At 42.7% G+C, this 19815-nt stretch overlaps 2 protein-coding genes and 1 long non-coding RNA gene across 5 annotated transcripts in view; 1 reads left to right on the top strand and 2 right to left on the bottom strand.

Moving 5' to 3' along the window:
* Nucleotides 1-1233: 1233 nt before the first annotated feature.
* LOC308584651 lies at nucleotides 1234-2722 on the bottom strand. Its single transcript, XR_014006966.1, has 3 exons — nucleotides 2615-2722; nucleotides 2375-2470; nucleotides 1234-1962 (listed from the first exon to the last, which is right to left on the bottom strand). It is a non-coding gene; the product is annotated as an uncharacterized lncRNA (long non-coding RNA).
* An 89-nt stretch (nucleotides 2723-2811) lies between these two features.
* On the top strand, nucleotides 2812-13226 carry BNIP3 (BCL2 interacting protein 3). Its single transcript, XM_081189513.1, has 6 exons — nucleotides 2812-3002; nucleotides 6822-6999; nucleotides 8278-8362; nucleotides 8536-8642; nucleotides 8742-8891; nucleotides 10549-13226. The coding sequence occupies exons 1-6, from the start codon at nucleotides 2957-2959 to the stop codon at nucleotides 10601-10603; spliced, it is 621 nt and encodes a 206-aa protein (XP_081045639.1). The 5' UTR covers nucleotides 2812-2956; the 3' UTR covers nucleotides 10604-13226.
* Nucleotides 13227-16296: 3070 nt separating this feature from the next.
* The window catches only part of PPP2R2D (protein phosphatase 2 regulatory subunit Bdelta), a 34885-nt gene continuing 31366 nt past the window's right edge, over nucleotides 16297-19815 (bottom strand). For all 3 annotated transcript variants that reach the window (XM_081189500.1, XM_081189501.1, XM_081189502.1), the window contains one exon: nucleotides 16297-18584. In XM_081189500.1, the coding sequence (XP_081045626.1) occupies nucleotides 18305-18584 (280 nt within the window). In that variant the 3' untranslated portion in view covers nucleotides 16297-18304. The remainder of the gene's footprint in view (nucleotides 18585-19815) is intronic.

Raw genomic sequence — 19815 nt, 5'->3', positions numbered from 1 at the left:
AAGGTTACAGAGTACAGTCTCTGACTCACTCATCTGTGCTAAGGACCAACTGAAAACCATCAACACCACAGCTTGACAGGATTTCTATATAGAGCTCCCTGATCAGGCCACTGAACTTCCAGAGAGGAATCTCTTTGGGGAAAAGTTATCAGTATCTACTGACAAGCATAAAGATGAAGGGATTACACCAGCAGAGCAGAGTTTACCACAGGGCACCACCTGAGTTACGGTATCTCAGTGTCTTTTTTGTTATCAAGTTATACACTGCTAGTTGAGATACATTGGTGGGTGCCAAAGTAGTCCAGCCAACAGACTCCTGGATCTGGAAGTACAATCCCATGCTCACATTGATCCCTGCGCAAAGTTCTCGGACTCTCTGTCTCACCTCATAGCAGAGGTGGACAATCTTTTGGGCAGTTGGGAGACTGCATTCCTTCAGGAGAAAGTGGTTGAGAAATACATACCAGCAGTGGTGGGTGAGGTCAAAGTGGGTGGGGGCAAAGCATCAGTGTCCCTATTTTCCAGGGACAGCCCCAGATTTACAGAAGTTTCTGATTTGATCTTGGAATGCCCTGCTTTTCCTTAGGATGTCTCTATTTTCATCGGAGACACCTTGGAGGTATGGAGTTATGTGAACCCAATTATGGATGTTCTGATCTGTGTTGAGGTGAAAATATACCTGCATGCAGGCTCAGCCTATTTTTGGAAATGGTTGTTAATGGAGGGTTGTTAATCTGAGGGCTCCCTTGGACAAAAAAACAAGGACACCAGCCAGGAATACCAGCGCAAAACAGCAGCCAGTAGGCTTGGTCTTTATTGAAGACTGCCGTGACAGGACTCCCACCTGCCACAAGGTGAAACAAGATGGAAGCCCCGAACAAAAGAGCACCCAAACTTTTGTTAGCTGCTAATCCCCATGTTACATCCACCCCCAAACTACATCACTAATACATCATGGTTACATCATGAAAGGGGAGGTCTGGTGGCAGTAATCTGAGCATCTTGGACCCTGCCCCATGGTTCTCCTTGCCTTCCATCAAACACCTATCAAGTGTAACAAAATAGATATTTACATTTCCCTGCTTCCCAGCCAAGTTAATCACACCTTTTTGTCTTCATCTGGGTTTGTTATTTCTGGAATGGCTACCTGTCTGGCACTCGGGTATCAGGATGCCAGGAATTATCACTCAGGCAGAGGGGCTGCTGAGTAGCTGAGCTCACATGTCTATATGAATTTCTGAAGTTTTCCCAGTGAGCCAGTACATAGATACATTTTTCAGTGAATTCTTACATCTGGTATCGTGCAGTAAAGGCCCTTTGAATAGATAGGAAGAAACTGTGATGAAGTGTTTTGTGGGGAGAAATCACAAAAGTCACAAAAGTGATTGTGCTAATTTTGGTAGTGTGCTGCATGTGCATGATATCTGCTGGAGGGGCAACCCTCCCCCCCAATCTATACATAAATTCCTGCAACATGGTAAACTGCACTTTGTCCATCTGGCGGAACTTCCACATGGCTATACCCATCCCCCGATGCTCTTGCTCTCAGATGGGAGAGGCCAGTGAAGCAGAAGCTGTAACCTTGAAGATGCCATGCTTGGGAACATTCTGGCTCTTGGGCATATTTCTCAGAAAGCATTTTCTTAAGCAGGCAAAATCAACACAAGGTTTCAGAGAAGAAGCATTTCCAAGAGCTGGGTGGAATGCCACTATGTGCCATGTATCAGCTGATATGCTGACTGACCTCTGGGGAAGGGCCCAAGCTCTGTGGTAGAACATCTCACTTATGTGCAAAAGTCCAGATTCAATCCCTAATGTCCCCAGTCTCAAACTCTGGAGAGCGTAGATAATACTGCACTGGATGGATTTATGCTCTGACAAGGTATGAGACAGCTTTCTAGGTTCTTCGCAGATTTCAGAATAACCTGTGGAGTTTTATTGCTCTACACAGCTACCCTGGGCCTAGGAAACAGAAGTGGCGTAGTTTAGGCAATAGGGAGATTATCAAATAGGCTAGTGGGGTAAAGGAGATTTCAGGAGACATTTGCTTGCGAAAGCTTAACAGCACATTTTTTTTTCTGCACCAGGAAAGTGATAGATAACAGCGCAGGAAGCGAAAGAGCCTTTGCAGCTAGCAAGGGGTTAATGTTCCCAGACGACCAAGCTGGACAGGTCAACAAGTTGCCTAGCAAGCGCACGAGTTTAAGGGCTGCACGAGACGATGCTGGAACAGGAGGTCACAATCGTTCATCTAAAGATTAACTAGGAGGCTGCGTGGCGACGGGATCCTCCTGGAGGTCCCCACCCCACCCCGCTCCTCACCCAATCAGAGAGAAGACCAGCCACGCTCAGCGACCAATACGGGATCGGTTACCTTCTGCCACCCACTCCAGCCAATCCGGAGCGTGCAATGCAGTTGATGGTCCGGTGGGCAGGGTCTCTTCGTGGGTTTAAATCCTGCGTTAAAGTGCTCTGGATAATAATAACAACAACAACAACAATTCCATTGCGCGAGCATAGCAGGCCTGTTGGGGGGGGCGGGGAACAGCTGAGCCGCCTTGCTAGGGAACCTCGCAAAATACTGCGATCACTGCAAGGGTTGCTATTTACATACCTCCCGATTCCACGCTTGCTCTCTTTGCGCTTCTTCCCCTGCTCGCTTTTTGCAGCCAGCTGACTGCAAACATCGCCAGGCAGAGGAGGAGGAGGAGGCGTGGCGAAGATCTGGCCTGCCAGCCAATCCGGGCCGCTCGTTCTCCCTCGACGTCACCTTCCCTCGAACCTGCGGCAGCAACAATAACAATAACAGACGGGATCTCTCCCTGGGGTCGATCAGCTGGGCGTGCGCGGCTGGCTCCCGAAACCGGCAGCAGCTGCTACTGTCAGCGGCGTCAGCGGGAAGAGAGCAGCCGAGAGAGAGAGACTCCAAAATAGACGCGCTTCTTTCCCAGGAGCCATGTCGTCGAGCGAGGGGCTGGGGGTGCAAGAGGAGAACTTGCAGGGTAAGGGATCGGCCTCCTTGTCATGAAATCAGTATGATCCTTAAGGGCCTCCTTTACCATTGGGCCTCTACTGGGATAAGTCTTACTGGGGGAAGGGAGGGAGATAGGCTTTTCTTCTTGGCTGATCAGAGGCAGAGATATTGGGCATTCCTGATCGCCTGGTTTCTGAACCCCAGAGATTTCTCCAAGTCACTCTTTCTTTGTTTTCCTTTTCTCCCCTTCCCCTAACGGTGGTTGCGATTCTGAAACTCGTGGGGAAATGGCACTGGTAGGAGAAGCAGACGGATGGGATGGCGAAATGCCAGGGTGAAAGCTTGCCCCCGATTCCTGGCCAAGGCCCTCTCGGTTTGGTAGGGCTGTCGATAGCTTGACTTCTCTCTAAGATTTGGAAATGTGCTGCTGCTGCTCCTCCTCCTCCTTCGCCTCGCACCGACCGTGTAATGTTCCTGGCCAGCTGAAGTGCCAACCAGGAGGGCAAGTATTGTTCAGACACAGGGCTGTGTAGCTCAAGGCCTTCGAAGTACAGGACGGGCAGATCCAGGGCACTTTTTTTTTATTGTTGCGAGAGTCATCCCTGTTGTCTCCCATCTGTGCTCCTGACACCTTTGCCTGCATGACTCATAGGCCCTTTACTCAGAACTTTGTGCAACGTTTGTGGCTGTAAATAATTGGCCTTCGGAAATTATTGACATACGGTGCTTGTTCAAGGAGCTGCAGTCCTGGGTTTTATTACCAACATACAATGAGAAACCCGAAGGTAGATTGTAACATGAAAGGGAATTTCCCTATTGACTTAAGTGGGATGTAGATCGTACCAGTAATTGGATCATTAAGTAATAATAACAGTACCAGGGTGTATTGCTAAATATGAAGTCCGTTGCAAAGCGGATGCGCTGGTATTGATTTATATTATTCTTATTGTTGCACTGTTTAGGGAAACTTTTAATATATGATGAATTATTGTATTTTAATCTTTTGTTGGAAGCCGCCCAGAGTGGTTGGGGAAACCCAGCCAGATGGGTGGGGTATAAATAATAACTTCTTCTTCTTCTTCTTCTTCTTCTTCTTCTCATTATCATTATCATATAGTCAACTTTCTACCAAGCCTGAAATGATTTTAGCGACACATCACCTGATTCTTGTGAAGCATGTGATTTCATGTATGTGCAGTTAACATGCAGAGTTAAATGTGCTGAGGACTGTGATATACAAAATGCATATGAGCTCCCTAGATGTAGCGCTGCAAAAATAATTATGTAGGAAGCAAAAATCTTCCAGTTTGTACCGTTGTGATCTTAATACATTCATATAGGTCTGCCCCACCTACACTGTAGTGACTAGAGCTGATGCATATGCCCTATCCTCCTTAAAAAAAAACAAAAAACAAAACGCTTAAGGGAAGTGAAATCAAACTAGCGGATGTAAATGTAAAACTTGCACAGTATGTGAAACATCCCACTGCACCATCAGCCATACTTTTAGATTTCTTTTTAAATTTAATTTTCTTGCCTGGTATTTTGAATGTATAGGGTACACTGGCAGAATTCTTGCTGGGTTGTAGTTGTCTTTTTCTGAAATACAAAACAAGGAGAAAATAAGTTGTAGTTTGTAGTCTTTTCCAAACTCTACTTCAGCTTATTTCCCACGATCTGTGGAAGAACTTCTCCTGCAAGTTCCAGATTTTTCAGAAGCCTGCTCCATAGTTACTCACAGGAGACTTTTAGTGTAGCTGTCCTCATCTGTGAAATAGCATTCCTGTTGCTCTACGGCAGGCAGCAACTATCTGCACTTTCCAAGCTGGAGAAATGAGTCTTTGCTGTGTCTGTTTTGTATGGTGTCAGTTTTGTTTTAAATGTGTTTACTGTTTGTGTGTGTGTTTTTAAAATTGTTTTTATGGTACATCACCTTGGGACTGTTGCGTAGAAGGCAATTAATATATTAATGACCACGATATCAAATCTGACTGCCACCTTGTGCTTCTCTTAAGAGTTCTGTTCGCTGGCTTCTCTTCCCCTCTTTCTGCGGTAGAAATTCAACTGGTGCAGCTTCCCTCACAGAATGGGCTTCTGTTGCTTGGGAAAGCTTCAAGACCTAGCAGGCAGAAGCGCAGGCTGGCAGCTGTCTGTTTATGCCATGTGACTGAAAACTGTTGGTGCCTTTTATAACTTTTGTTTTGAAAGAGGGTATTTCACAATTCCCAGGGGCTGTTTATTTTTCAAAGTGACCCAGAAGGACTTGTTTGCGCAGGAGATATTATGTAGTAGGTGGTATAATATATAATCTGTAGGCTATTTATAGCTTCAATCTGGCAACAGGGATGCCTGCGGTTGTTTGACATGTTGCTTGTGCTAGTCCCCCCTCCCCCTTTTTTAACTTCCTTCCTTCTCCTGCTACTAAGTATCCTGGGGATTTTAGTCCCCAGAAGCAGGCCACAGACAAGGACAATGAACTGATTTGTAAGATGCCTTTATTGTGCATAATAAAGACTTACTGAATCTGAACAGAAAGATTCAAAATGCTGTATAATTAGACTCAGCCCCCATATCCACATTTAATTTTAAAAACCAGCGTTTATGGTAGGGATTGGAGACATGCAGTATTCGGATGCTGTTTCTTCCACAGGAAAAAAGTGGCAATTTCTCACATACTGTTCTTAAGCTATGGACACCCATATTTCATTTGTGGTACAAAGAAGTAGTTTTGCTCAATAAAGAACCACAAATACTTGTCTTGAACAGGCTGCTTTCCATCTAGATTGTTTCTGCATCCTGCCCTCCATAAGAGTGGGTGTGGTTACGTCCTACGGACTTGAAAACCCTCCCCTTGGTTAGATTAGCTATGCCTTTTCTGCCCTGCCTATGCCTCAGGTGAAGAAGGAAGTGGCGGTTGTGGTCTTGGTATATGCCAGCCCACAACGTCCTTGGGCAGCTGCCTTCATCCATTTTCAAATGGACGCTCTGCTGGGTAATGCAGAATCAATTCAGCTTTTATTTTTGGAATGAAGTCAGTTTGTGGGAAAGTGCTTTTCAAGGGCATGAAATATGTAATAGGTCCATATTGTGTGCCAGCTAGGTAGAGGGAACCCCCTCCCCCAATATCCTGGTGTGCATTGAATGTAGAATATAATGTGTGCATGGAGCCTTATATTTGTCAATATCTAGCTGAATTAAAATTGTGCTTTTCCCGGCACTGTGGCTGATGGAAAGACAACCCATGAATGTATAAAGCAGCCCGGGACTTGCAATGCTTAAAAAGGAAAAAGGAAATAGAGTCTGTTTGTTAATCCAGATTCCAAGCCAAGTATCACTACCATGTTTGGAATACTGAATGCATTTTCTGATACTAAGAATCCTACTCACACTTTGCACCTGTGGATCATTTCCCCCCTTGGAGGTCCTCTTCTACGCCTCCGGGAAACAAAGTAAATCAAAATAGGTCAGCGTATTTGATAGCTCATTTCTGACTGGTTCATCTGACGTCCCTAATCTGCACATGCTTTTTTGCAGATTTCATACACAGTAGGGTCTTCTGTTGTGGGAACTAGGTGATCTTCAAAAGGACCATCAAGTGTGGTGCTGGTGTTGAGACAGCATAGGGTGAAGACCTAACTCCTGTGCTCTGATGGTGACTGAAAATGCTTCATCATTGCAGGATCCTATTAGAGCAGAGATTTATTATTAACAGGCAATACTCTGCTCATTTCCTGGAATGCAAGAAGGAGGCCATTAAGCCAGGAATGCCAGCAAATGAAACTGCTTGAAGGGTTCCCAATATGCAATTGTGTGGCTTTTGTTTTGTTTCTGAACATATGCCGAACAGGTTCCTGGGTGGAGCTGCACTTTTCCAGCAACGGGAATGGTAACGGTGCCCAGCCAACAAGCCAGGAGCAAGGCCCAGCCTCGATTTCTATTCACAATGGCGACATGGAGAAAATCCTTCTAGATGCCCAGCATGAGTCTGGAAGAAGCAGCTCACGAGAGAGCTCCCATTGTGACAGGTACAACAAAAGAGATAGCACTTGCTCTTTTCAAAGGATACACACTCCTATTTATTTGCATGTAGTCTTAAGAGGCCGGCAGATCTGTGAGATGATGTAAGTGGCCCTGATCCAATCAGTGTCTCTGGATAAGAGCTGAGGCCACTCCCATACCTTCCAAGTGTCCCCATTTTCCAGGGATAGTTTGGGTATTATGAAAGCTGCCTCAGCTTCTGATTTGACCCTAAAGGTAAAGGTAAAGGGACCCCTGACATGGTAAAGGTAAAGGTAAAGGTAAAGGGATCCCTAGTCATGGTCGACTCTGGGGTTGCGGCGCTCATCTCGCTTTATTGGCCGAGGGTGTCGGCGTACAGCTTCTGGGTCATGTGTCCAGCATGACTAAGCTGCTTCTGGTGAACCAGAGGAGCACACGGAAACGGCGTTTACCTTCCCACCGGAGCGGTACCTATTTATCTACTTGCACTTTGACGTCTTTTGAACTGCTAGGTTGGCAGGAGCAGGGACCGAGCAACGGGAACTCACTCCGTTGTGGGGATTCGAACCGCCGACCTTCTGATCGGCAAGTCCTAGGCTCTGTGGTTTAACCCACAGCGCCACCCATGTCCCTTTTGATTTGATCCTAGAATGTCTCTATTTACGGACTTGTATAAGAGTAAAAGACAATTGGGAAATGATCCATAATGAATTGGGGGAAAAAATGTTTAAAAGTACTTTCCTAAAAACCCCGGATAATTCAGACTGAAATTCCTAGGTGTCAGAAAAGGTTATTTATGTATGCTGCTACTGTGGCCCATGTTTTGTTAGCCCAAAATGGAAAACAAGTGATTAGGGTACTGTTGATGTAGTAATGGTGACACTTGCCTATCGTCTGATAGGAAATGCTTTGCGGGGGTGGGGATGCACAAAATGGGGGCTCAAGGAGGGTCAGTTGGTGGGGAGTGAGAAATGAGGAATGTTGGAGGGTATGCACTCCCAGAACTTCAGCATTCTTCTTCTATGCTTATCTTGAGAGTATTTATTTCCTCCATTTTAATCTTCCAAGTAGCTCAGAAGGCATAGTTCTTCACAAAGGCACACCCACCCACATGTTTTGTCCTCACAACAACCCTGTGAAGTTGGTTAGGCTGAGAGATGGTGGCTGGCTCCAAGTCACCCAGTGAACTTAGTGGCTGAGTTATGGCATCTGAATCTGAACTGTCTTGGTCCTGCAGCTAAAGCAACAAAATCTAGAAACCTTGTTCTATGTGGGTTAATGCCCTGTAACTTCTCTTTACCAAGTCCTCCTCGATCCCAGACGCCTCAGGACGTTCACAGAGCTTCTGAAGTCGAGAGCCGTGGCAGTGGAGAAAAGAATAGCTCTCAGGTAAAGCCGAGCCTTTTCTGAAGATGGCTGAGAGCCTTTTCCAAGCCATCGAATGGTCTGGTGCGGGGATGGGGAACCTGTGGAAATGGCCAAAGAAGCTGAATAGGTGTACCCCCCCCACTCACTTTAGAAATAGCATCCAAACCAATTGATTATATCTCTCCTTCTTTTAGTCTGAGGAAGATTTTCAGGAAAGAAGGAAAGAAGTTGAACAGCTTTTGAAGAAAAATTCTGACTGGATGTGGGACTGGTCCAGCAGGCCTGAAAACATTCCACCCAAGTAAGTGTGACAGAAGCTGCCTTGATTCCCGCTGGTATGTACAGAATATGGTGACAGACCTTTACAGATTGGATTCTTTCTTTTCTCGTCACAAACTAGGGAATTTCTGTTTAAACACCCCAAGCGCACTGCTACCCTCAGCATGAGAAACACGAGCGTGATGAAGAAAGGGGGCATCTTCTCTGCGGAATTTTTGAAGGTTTTTCTGCCATCTCTGTTGCTTTCCCATCTGCTTGCCATTGGATTAGGGTAAGGAGTCCTTCAGTCAATTCAATGTGGAGATTGTAGGGGACCAGACGTCTAGTGTGCTTCTCCCAGAAACTTATGTGTTGACTAATTTACACGAAGAAAGAGTAACACAGAAATACAGTGCTCATTTTTTTTAAGGCACAGAGATGGCTTTATAGTTGAAAAACTAGGCTCACTACGCTTTGGCCCACTTCAAAATGTTTTGATCCACGGCAGGGATGGGGAACCTGATTTTGCTGAACTACAAATCCCATTACTGTGACCATGCTGGATGGGTCTTTTGTAGTCCAGCATCTGGAAGACAGGCTCCCCATTCCTGATCTACAAGATAACTTGCAGTGAAAACTCCATCAAAATGTAATTTACCCATCATGATCAAATATGGTTACATGGACAGAATCTGCATTCAGGGAATCATTCAATAAGCCTTTGGGGTGATATTTGAGGTTTATGGTAGACACCGGTGTTATAAAACAAAATGGGGTAAAATCTCTTCCTTTTTTTAAAGTGACGACAGCAAAAAGAAGACAGATCTGTGCTATAAAGATATAGGGTGATGATCAGTTTTCAGATATTAGAATGTGCAGAATTGTAATTGCTGCTGAGTGAATGGCAGCAATGGAATGACATCTCCTTCATCCCAGATTGGTGGCAGCCATGACATTTTATCACAGCCATAAAACATGAAATCTGACTTTGTAGTAGCTTTGCCTCCGATCCTTGAAGTGGACCAGATTTTACCCCCACCCCCACCCCCAAGTTTGTTTTTTCAGTGCCTCGATATTTCCCATTTTGTCATCTGATGCAAGTGGCGTAGAGATGTGTGCAAGGTATAGAGTGATGTCCAGCGATGTGCATCTGGAGTTCCACTCATGCATCAAAACCTCCCCATTTTCCCTTGCACTCCCCCAAACCCCCCGGAGCAGATTTTGAGGGTGCCGGGTGGAAGGGAGGCCAACAAGAGGAAGTTCTGTTCTATAAGCAGAAATCTGCTATACGAGTAGGCACAGGAGCACTGGATGCAATCCATTGGAAACAGACATCCAATGGAGGCTACTTCAGCCGTGCAAGTAAGCTCACAACTATTACTTGCTCACATGGACACGACCCAGATGGAGCTAAGCTTTCCAAGCTTTTAAAGGCTTCCTTGAAACTGCCTAGAAAAATGATAAGGCTCCCACCATCAGGAAGTGTGTGAGGAAAATGTGCTTCCAGCCCCCTATCCCACAGGGTTCAGCAGGCCCCTCTAACCCTCCAGGTGTGCTAGGATGGGAAGCTTTCCTTTCTTCGGTTAAGCCAGGGGTTGTCAGCCTGGTCCCTATTGCCCACTAGTGGGTGTTTCAGGATTCTGGGTGGGTGGTAGGGGGTTCTATGGCACAAGCTGAATCCTCCTTCCATCGAGCACTGGTGGGCGATAAGAAAAATTTACCATCAAGAAAGATGCATTAGTGGGTGGTAGGTATAAAAAGGTTGACTACCCCTGGCTTAACCTTTCCCAGCCAATTCTTAGCTGCTTAGAAGGCTGGATCCTTTGTGGTATCAGATTCCCACCAATCTTATAGCACAGTGAGTAGTCAAAGTAAGAGGAAAAGGGGGTTCCCTACCATCTTTCATAATTAAGCAGAGCAGTTACTGGCTGTCTTTTTGTTGGTCTCAGGATTTATATCGGAAGACGGTTGACAACTACAGCTTACAGCACCAGTTCGTTGTAAGATGGGAACAAATCTTCATCTCCTACAAAAACCATGACTACATTCATCCAGACATGCAAAATGGTGAACGAAAAGGAACTCCTGTGTGTGCAGAAGTGGCACAGCTATGTATGTTTTGGTCCTAAATGTTGTGTGCTCTTGGGGCTTTTTCTAATTGTAGAGGGAAAGATTGAAAACCAACACCAAACGACTCCTTTGTAAACTAACCTCTTGTCGCTCAAGTCATCAAATTTTTGACAGAGGTCTTTAAATGAACTGTGTGTTTGTGAACAAAATGTCTATATTGAAAATTATGTAGCAAGGGATTAAATGGTTCGTCTTGTTTCACTTTTGTAAAAAAGAAATTGGTTTGGGTTGTTGTTGGTACAACTTGATTTGCATAGCAAGAGTATTTGGTCAAGAGTATTATGGCCTTACATTTCTAAAGGCTGGAGTCTGTGAAGCAGTTTAGTGATTTTCTTTAAGATACCTCTCTAAATCCTAAATACAGGTTTGTGTGTTTTAGTATGGGATCTTTCCATTATGTTTTAAAAAGGAAAATGTATATGCAACAGAAGTAAAAGTAGTGTGGTAAGTAAGCCTGCAACACAGAGTTTATACAGTGGTACCTCTGGTTACGTACTTAATTCGGGGAAAACCTTCATGCTCCTTTGAGTCCAACAGCCATTCTGAAGGTTCCTCTGGAATGATGGTGATGATTAATTTCATACAGTGGTACCTCAGGTTAAGTACTTAATTCGTTCCGGAGGTCCATACTTAACCTGAAGCACCACTTTAGCTAATGGGGCCTCCCGCTGCCGCTGTGCCACCAGAGCACAATTTCTGTTCTCATCCTGAAGCAAAGTTCTTAACTCAAGGTACTATTTCTGGGTTAGTGGAGTCTGTAACCTGAAGCGTATGTAACCCGAGGTACCACTGTATATCCAATGATTACCCTTGCTGAGGTAAGCTTTCTAGCCAGCCACAATTTAAGAATGGCAGACCTGCTGAGCCTTCATGTCTGATACTCGGAGGTATCTGGTCTTAACAATTTTCTTGAGAATTACCCATTAATGAACTTTTTACAGGCACATGTGCCTTAGTGCAAGCTTATCACTAGGCTTCAGTGCAGGTTTTAGCAATTAGCCCATTTGTAATCAAGTTTTACACAAGGATGAACATATACTAAACATTTGCAACTTACACTTCTTTTGGCCATCTTGAATCTTTGCAAGTTCAACAATGGTTTTAAATACAAAACTCCAGTTGTTTGTGATTTTACTAGTTAAATAAGTTTTGAATATCATCACAGCCTTATTGAAAAGCAGCAAGGAATGTTGTTTTTGCAGGAACTTCTTGAGTTAAATAGATGCTTGTGTATGGTACTACAATATTTGCAACGATCAACCAAGGCATTTTGGTAGTCAAGCACTTCCAAAGACAAGTATATTTTCCAATACTCTATTGATATAGCCTAGAATAGCATTAGCCTATTTTCTTACTGCATCACTGTTAAGCTTAGATCCTTTTCACATGCACCAATGGCAAGCCACATGTTCTCTTATATTTGTGAGGCTGGCGATTCTTACATTTGTCCTTATTGAAATTAATTTTGTTTGTTTGGGCCCATTTCTCCAATCTGTTAAGGTCATCTTGAATCCCAATTCTGTCTTCTGCAGCATTGACAACTTCTCCCAGTTTGGTGTCATTCTCTTGTGTAAGTAGTCTGAAAATATCTTGATTAAATGAATGAGGTGAGCCACTGGTGTGCCTTTGTTTCGCCAGTCACCAAATTGCTTCATACGGAAAGATGACTCTAAGCCATTTTACTATTAATAGGTGGGTGTTCTAACTGATGGAAACTTTCCTGCTTGCAAGGATTTACCTACGCCCATCAGTGGAAAAAGCAGCCACACAAGTACAAAAGCATATAGACATGCGAAGCTCTCTCCTGCTAGAGTGAATATGCAGAACTGCTTCCTTAGGAACTCCATAAATTGCTGTGTCTGAACGCATGGCTTACAGTAAATCCATTAATTTTGTTCAGTTACCCATTTGGACTTCTTATATTAATTTATACATTTGAATCAGGATGAATGGGATCTTCTTAATGTCAGCTGGCAATGGTTTAATTATTGGATTATTTATCCCCACCCCACTCCCCAATTTGCAAATAAAAAATAAGGGTTGAATTAATACAAAGTATGGGGACAATGCTGTGTATTTTGGGGCCTTAGTAAAATCAAAAAAGACCATTACTTTACTGTTTTGCAAATTTGAGTAGATAAGGCACATTTAAAGAAGAAACCCATCTTTTTAAACTGGACATTGTACATAAAATGAAGTGGTAGCTTTGTTTTGATTTAGCAAAAGGAGATAGGCGGTAAAAAAAAAAGGATTCTTGATTGAAGCTGCCTGTTGCCGTTGTGTATGTACTGCATACGAATCTCATTTACTTAGTGGGAGTTTGTGCAACTATCGTGCTAGAATAGTACTGTTTTGGCTTTCACAACATGAATGGAAAACATCTAGAACTTCATCTTCTGGCAACTCACAAAGTCGAAAAGCTGTGAAATACTCCACTGAATGTATATTACAAGTTTATTGCTACTATACAAAAACAATAAAGCAAGTAAATATTTCACTGCTTTTGAATTATGTGTTATCAGTAGTCAAGATGTGTGAAATGAGGAAGAGGTGCTGCTAAGGATGTTCAGCTGTCAAATGTTTCAAAAATAAAATCCAAAGGCAAGGCAGACTTGCTAGCAGAGAAGCAGAGAAAAGAGTGCAAATATTGCCATGGGCTTCATCCCTTACCATTGGCATGTGGCCTAGAGAAAAACTCCCCATCCCTAGTGTGGAAGTTAGGCACTTCGGTGCAGTCGTCACTAGCATGGAACATAGCTATCTAAAGGCAGAATAATCTTTGTACAATAGAATTTGGGAACCAAATGCCTTTATGTAGAAAAAAGTTCTCAGAACTCTAGCATTTAAAAACAAGCAAGCCGGATATTGAATTATATTCATCTTTTACAAGCCCTGTGTGTCAACATGTTGGAAGTCTAGGGAGACCAAGAACCCTATTTTGTGTGAATAAAGACGTTTGACATGTGTGAAGTTGGGGTGAAATATGGGGCCATGATTTTATTCCTATTTTCTGCAGTGTTAACTGTGGAGGAACCAAACTGCTAGCTGATCAGGCGAGGCCAACCGTGGCACATGAAAGGGGGTGGGTTTTAAGTCCACCCTTCTGTCAGTTCCACCCATAAGTGGTAAGAAAAGTCTTCCAGACCCACCCCAAATGGAACCATACTGAGTTTACTGAGGCCACAGAAGGCAAATTGCTTTTCACCAAGGGCACTCGCCAAACCCTAATCTGTAGAAGTCCTACACGTACCCGCCACAGAAAAGGACAAGCCTCTACTTAGTCCCTCTTCTCCCACCTGCAGCAAATTATGTTGGCCAAAGCACACTGCAGGAAGTTGCTGAATTACAACTTATCACTAAACTGAAAACTATGGAGAGACCTGGTCTTAATAGATATTGGATTCCTGTCTCATTACATATGCTAATCATCTGCATACTATCCCTTGCTTTTTCCTGTAGGAATAATTGCAGTTGTTAACAGTCGTCAACAGATTTACCATACCCATCGAGTCAATCACCCATCTCCTACTACCCTCCTGAGAAAAACCCCACCCCACCCTCCCACTATATATAAAGGTCTGGTGACTTCTGTTTCAGTGTATCTGAAGAAGTGTGCATGCACACGAAAGCTTATACCCAGAACAAACTTGGTTGGTCTCTAAGGTGCTACTGGACAATTTTTTTTATTTTTTAAATAAAAATATTGTTTTTTTATTGTTACTCATATTGGAGAAGTGAGCCTATTCAGCCACGAAGTTCCACCGTAACATAGTGGTGAATAGTATCATGCAGGATTGCAACCAGGGCTTGCTGGGCTTCCCTTTTTATCTTCTGACATGCCCAATTAAGATAGCTGGGGGTCACCATAATCCTGACAAACCCACCTTGAGGGAGCTTCAGCCCACACAATCAAGGCCCTGGGCCACCACTGTTATAGGACCCGGAATTCCAAATGGGCTTGAACACTGACCTTCAGCAACTGCAAAAGTTTCCACCCAGGTAAATGACTGAAATATGAGAGGGTTGAACAATGCTGGCAAAATGTACTTTCATTGTATACCATGCCTACCCAACCCACTGCATGCATGCACTTTCGCCAAGCCCAAATTGGATTCCATGAGCATCTTGCCACACCCTGTGATTGGTCCAGAAACACCAAACAGTGGCCACAAATGGGCACCAGTACCCTCCAAGCACCTACCAAAACAAAAGCAAGGAAGTGAACAAGCACACTTCTGCAAAACAGTATTAGCCAGGGCCCTTGAGCGGCCCATTGTAAGGATACAAATGCCCCCGTTTTCCAGTGACCCATCGTCAATTCCAAAACCCAAACAGGTAGATGCCAAAACAGAGCCGATTTGAAAGGAATGTGTGCCAGACTGTCAGCAGGCCTCTCACCCTGAATGCAGTCAGCTGTAGTCATAAAATGCAGTCAGCTGTAGTCATAAAGGAGTTCAGGCTCCTTCCTGGCCCAGTTGAAATTGGGACCCACAGCTGCCTGCATCCTAAATGACTCTTCATAAGCCAGCCAGACAGCATCTGCATATTCATGGTAAGATCTGAATGTGATTATCCAGATGCTTCAAAAGGAGAAGCCCTCACAATATGCCTGAGTTTATATTCTCTGAAATTATACCATAACTCAAAGTCAAATAGTACAGCACTGCCTATGCATTAAAGCTCTCACAGACCTAAATATTAAGAGTCAAAAAGTTGATTGCAGTATTACTAAGTTGATTCTAATGCGAAAGCTAAATATTCCTACATTTCATCACAACTGTTTTATCATTCAAATGGGAGGATGTTACAGAAAAGATGAAAAAGCTGAACATGACTATCTTCATTGTGAATCAACAATACTTTTCAAGGTGCTGTAAAAACATAAGCACACATTTTAATAATGCGAAGCAATCCAAATACATGCAAGATTGATAGTATGATTGGAACCAGGAAAATGGAGTCTAACTCCAATTTCAATATGTTCAATACTGAGTATTAAATAGGCTGGATAACACAGTGACTTGGATTCTCAAGTTTCTGTTTTGTGAATGAAAGAATCCCTTTCATTTACTGATGAAAAAACTTAGAATCCAACCCATTTACATTAAATGCACAATTCAAAGCTATCCCTTACACCAAGAGACCTTTGACTTAGTCACAGCAAGCTCCTTGAAGCATTTCATGTTTCTCAGCTATTTCAACTAACAGCTTTGCAAAACAATTAACTGCTACGATTTAGTAGGGGAGTAGGAAGAGGACATGCAAACAGTCTAGCATTAAAAGCATTGAAAACATTTTTTAAAATCTGAAATACGGAATCATAGCATCTTCCAGCATACACCTAAATAGGCCCAAAGAATGCTATAGAAAGCAGTAGACATGTCACATCTATGCAAAGAAGTGTGGCTGGCATCTATCTTGGGGTGTAAGCTACTCTCATGTAGCAGCTACTGGTGATTACTTTGTACAGTGAAAATAACATACCGAAAGATAGTGCTTTGGACAATTCAGATGCAATTTTAGGGGGGAAGAGTACATTGAAAAAGTTTCAAAGTACACAGAGCAAGTGCAGGTAAACATTTAAAATTTATTAAACTTTTTGGTCAAAATAATTGAACAATTATGTACAATCCCATTGTATTTACCTCATGTATTTTAAGGAACAAAGTCAATCTAATGGTTAAATGACCTAACCGTTCCACATTTCAAGATTTGCAAATAGTGTCACAACTGATATACAGTATACGATTTTTAATCTTTATCTTTAGAAACCCCAAATTAGTATTTATTATTGTATCGCGAACAAGAGTGGCACTCTATGGACGTTAATTGATAGGGTAGGAACAGAGACATGCTGCTCTTGCATATTCATTTCGGACTCTAGCAATCATATTAAACCTTCATTTCTTTAAAATTCGAGTGTAAACCACACACAAGTATTTCACCCTGGAAGCTTAAAGGGCCTGAACTTTAAGGAGGATTTCATAGGCACATTTAGTAGGAAGTCTGGAGCAAGTGATAATACTTGCGCTAGTATTTAAGATACTTGATGCTATTAAAAGTGTGCCCACTCTTTTTGTGTGTACAAGTTTTCTCCCACAGAAGCTTACAGTGAAATACTGGGAGTTAATCACGTATCTTCTAGGAGCGAGAGAGACCCCATAACTTTTCTGCAGCCCCCTATTGCTAGTGGAAACTCAGTATTCTATAAATATATTTTCACATCAGTATTCAGCCTCAAGACAGCTTGATCTCCTGGTGTTATAGACCTGGAGTAAGAGTTAAAACATGTTTAAGTTGTGCTCCTGTTTGGCATAATCAAGTTTAAAAACATACACATTTGGACTGCAGTGGAAAGTTTTGTATGCATATGCTTATGCCCAGTTGTAATATTTTTTAAAAGTGTACTCTATGGAACAAAAAGGACTAAAGGTTAAAAAAGAAGTAGTAGTAATGCACATTAAGGTATGCTTCTCACATGTTGAGGCATGTTTACTGTTAAACCAGAGCAGTGATTTGTTGAAGGTTTTGATGTAAAAGACCATCTTGCTCCTTTAAGGCTGTATATAACTTTAAACAAGTACTTTACACTTTGTCTTTTCTGCGCACCTTATGATGCCCCCCCTTTCTTACACAAAAAACTAATACAAGCTAAGGTGATGACAACTGGAGAAAAAAATTCAGTTTAGTGTTTGAAGCAGTAGATACTGCTTTAAACTGCTTATACTGTCAAAAAATGGATAGTATTCAATTAAGTTCTACTCAGAGTAGAGCCATTGCGATTAATGAGCCTGTTTGTCACATGTCTTAATTTCAATGGGCCTGTTCAGAGCAGGACTAGCATTGGATACAACCTAATATTTTTGGGACAAACTATTTTCAAATCTTTCCGTCAGAGTTATTTTGCACAATCTCAATACATGCAATAAAAAAGACTGAATACATACTTTCAGATTTAAAAACACTTTTTATAGTTTGTTATTTTTATTAAGTGGTTTACACCGGAAGGTGTGGTTATAGATACAGTTGGTGAGTAAATATACATGAAAAACCTGTCTACACACCCAACTCTAGACTTACCTATATGCTCAAAGGTAGAAACACCTATAGCTTAGATGAAGGCCAGAGAAAGAATGTTTACAGGCATAAAGCACAAATATATGTTTTGAAAGGCCCAAATATTACAGCAGATAAAGAGCACGTGAGATAGAAATTACATTTTTATGACAATTTGTTTCTTGGGTGTTAGATTTTTGGTCTATCAACTGGAAAGGAAGGCTCAGACTTAAATAAATACATTTGTTTTGAATATTGGCCTTTATTGAGTATTGTCCATCAATTCTGCTTCTAGTGGGCTTTTTTTTCGTTTACAAAAATTCAATTCCACGTTCTCCCTCACTGAAGGCAGAAATACACCATGAACTCAAGTCCAGGCCAGCTTCTCTCCTTTACCTATAAAGGGAAATAAGTGCATCAATGTTCTTTACTGGGAGGACAACAAGGCCATCTCTCTGACAGATAAACAACTGAGCTTAACTATGCAAGACGACAACTTTGTCCTCAGATAAGCCGTCTTTAATTAATTTTGTCCTGGAATATATACAAGTTATTGGTGGCAGCTACAGCAATGACGTTCTCTGCAGGGTGCCATGCTGTATGAAGGATCTTCTTATTGAAGTCCAGACTGTCAACACTTATTTCATCCTTCTTTCTCTTGCCACCTGTGCACACTTTCCGGGGCTTTAAGATAGCACGAGGTTTGCTACTTTCTCTTGAAGCCTCTAATGTAATATCTCGCCGTGTGTTTCGATCAAACATCCTAAAGAAGTTGTTGTATGAGCCAGTCATAATAGCGCTGCATTGGAAAAGAGAAGATAACAACTTTTTATTCATCGGTTACTTCTGATAGGTAATGTCAAGTTACTTGCAATTTTAGGAGGGTCGCAATTTCCTTTTCTTTACTATTTATTTATTTGTTGTTACTAGTTTGTTCATCAATGGGTTTCAGGGAAAGATAACAACAAAACATCAATAAAATAACCACACACACGTGAGTGAAACAGTCTAAAATTTCCTTAAAATATGCAAGATCATCAGCAGGCAACAAACTGCTGTGGCTCCTTACAGTTCTCACTCCTCCTAAGAGTGGGGGAAGGGGTGCATCTTCTCTAACCAATGAAAAGGAACCGATGTCAGTACCAGACCCGCCTCTAGAGAGGTAGTCATTCCAGAGATGAGGTGCTGCTGAAGAAGGCCACTGCTCCCTGAACTTCAGTTAGAGGTAGAAGCACAAAAGATGGGCCTCTCCTGCAGACCTTAATGGATAGTTACAATGGCATGAGAGGCATTCCTATTTTATTAGTATTTTCCTATGTATATCATGTTTTTCATGTAAATAATAAGCTGTCTCTTACAAGCAGCTTATCCAGACCAATTGATTGGCAACAGCTCTCGTTATTAGGGTGGGGGTTTTCCCAGGGGAGATGCACTTAACCAGAAGGAAGGCATTGCTGAATCTTTGTGTGTTGTGGCATCTATGCTATATCGTGCCACACACTGAGCAGCGGGCCGCCTAAAGCCCTTGGGGTTTAATTTGTGTAGTCCTTCACCTCATTTCAACACCTTTTTGCAGCAAATGATCAGTTCAGACCACTGGCAAGAGCAATCTGTCTCTATACTAGCAGCCCACTGGGTGGGAAGACAGAAAAAAGGAGGGCCCCACTCACTTTGGGGTTTGGCCCACAGTTGGCATGCGGATCCCAACACTTTACCCCCAAAGGAATATGCTTCTTAACAGAACAAAGGTTGTCCACTTCCACACTAAAGGATATTTCAAGCAGCCAACCATCTCTAAGATACCATTCAATTCACACACAAAATTTTCTTCTGGCAGCAGCCAGGCCACATGCTTGACGTCTGAGATACCGAGGACTGATCCCAGGAATTCCCCCTCTCTTTTCCACACAAAGCAAATGTACCATCACTGAATTTATATTTCCTCCTAAGGCAGCACATTTGTTTTTATCATGCTACCCATCATATACTTTGAGGATGACCTACAGCAAGTTATTAAGTACACAATGACA

The sequence above is a fragment of the Podarcis bocagei genome (genome assembly GCF_964188305.1).
Source record: "Podarcis bocagei genome assembly, chromosome: 4".
Taxonomy (NCBI): Eukaryota; Metazoa; Chordata; class Lepidosauria; order Squamata; family Lacertidae; genus Podarcis; species Podarcis bocagei.
The sequence above is the reverse complement of the archived record's forward strand: the minus strand, read 5'-3'. Positions and strand labels throughout refer to the sequence as shown.

Coding starts and splice junctions, on each gene's coding strand:
- BNIP3 (XM_081189513.1), top strand. CDS start 2,957: ATGTCGTCGAGCGAGGGGCTGGGGGTGCAAGAGGAGAACTTGCAGG. Junction 7,000..8,277: donor GAGAGCTCCCATTGTGACAG/GTACAACAAAAG, acceptor CTCTTTACCAAG/TCCTCCTCGATCCCAGACGC. Junction 8,892..10,548: donor CTGCTTGCCATTGGATTAGG/GTAAGGAGTCCT, acceptor TGTTGGTCTCAG/GATTTATATCGGAAGACGGT.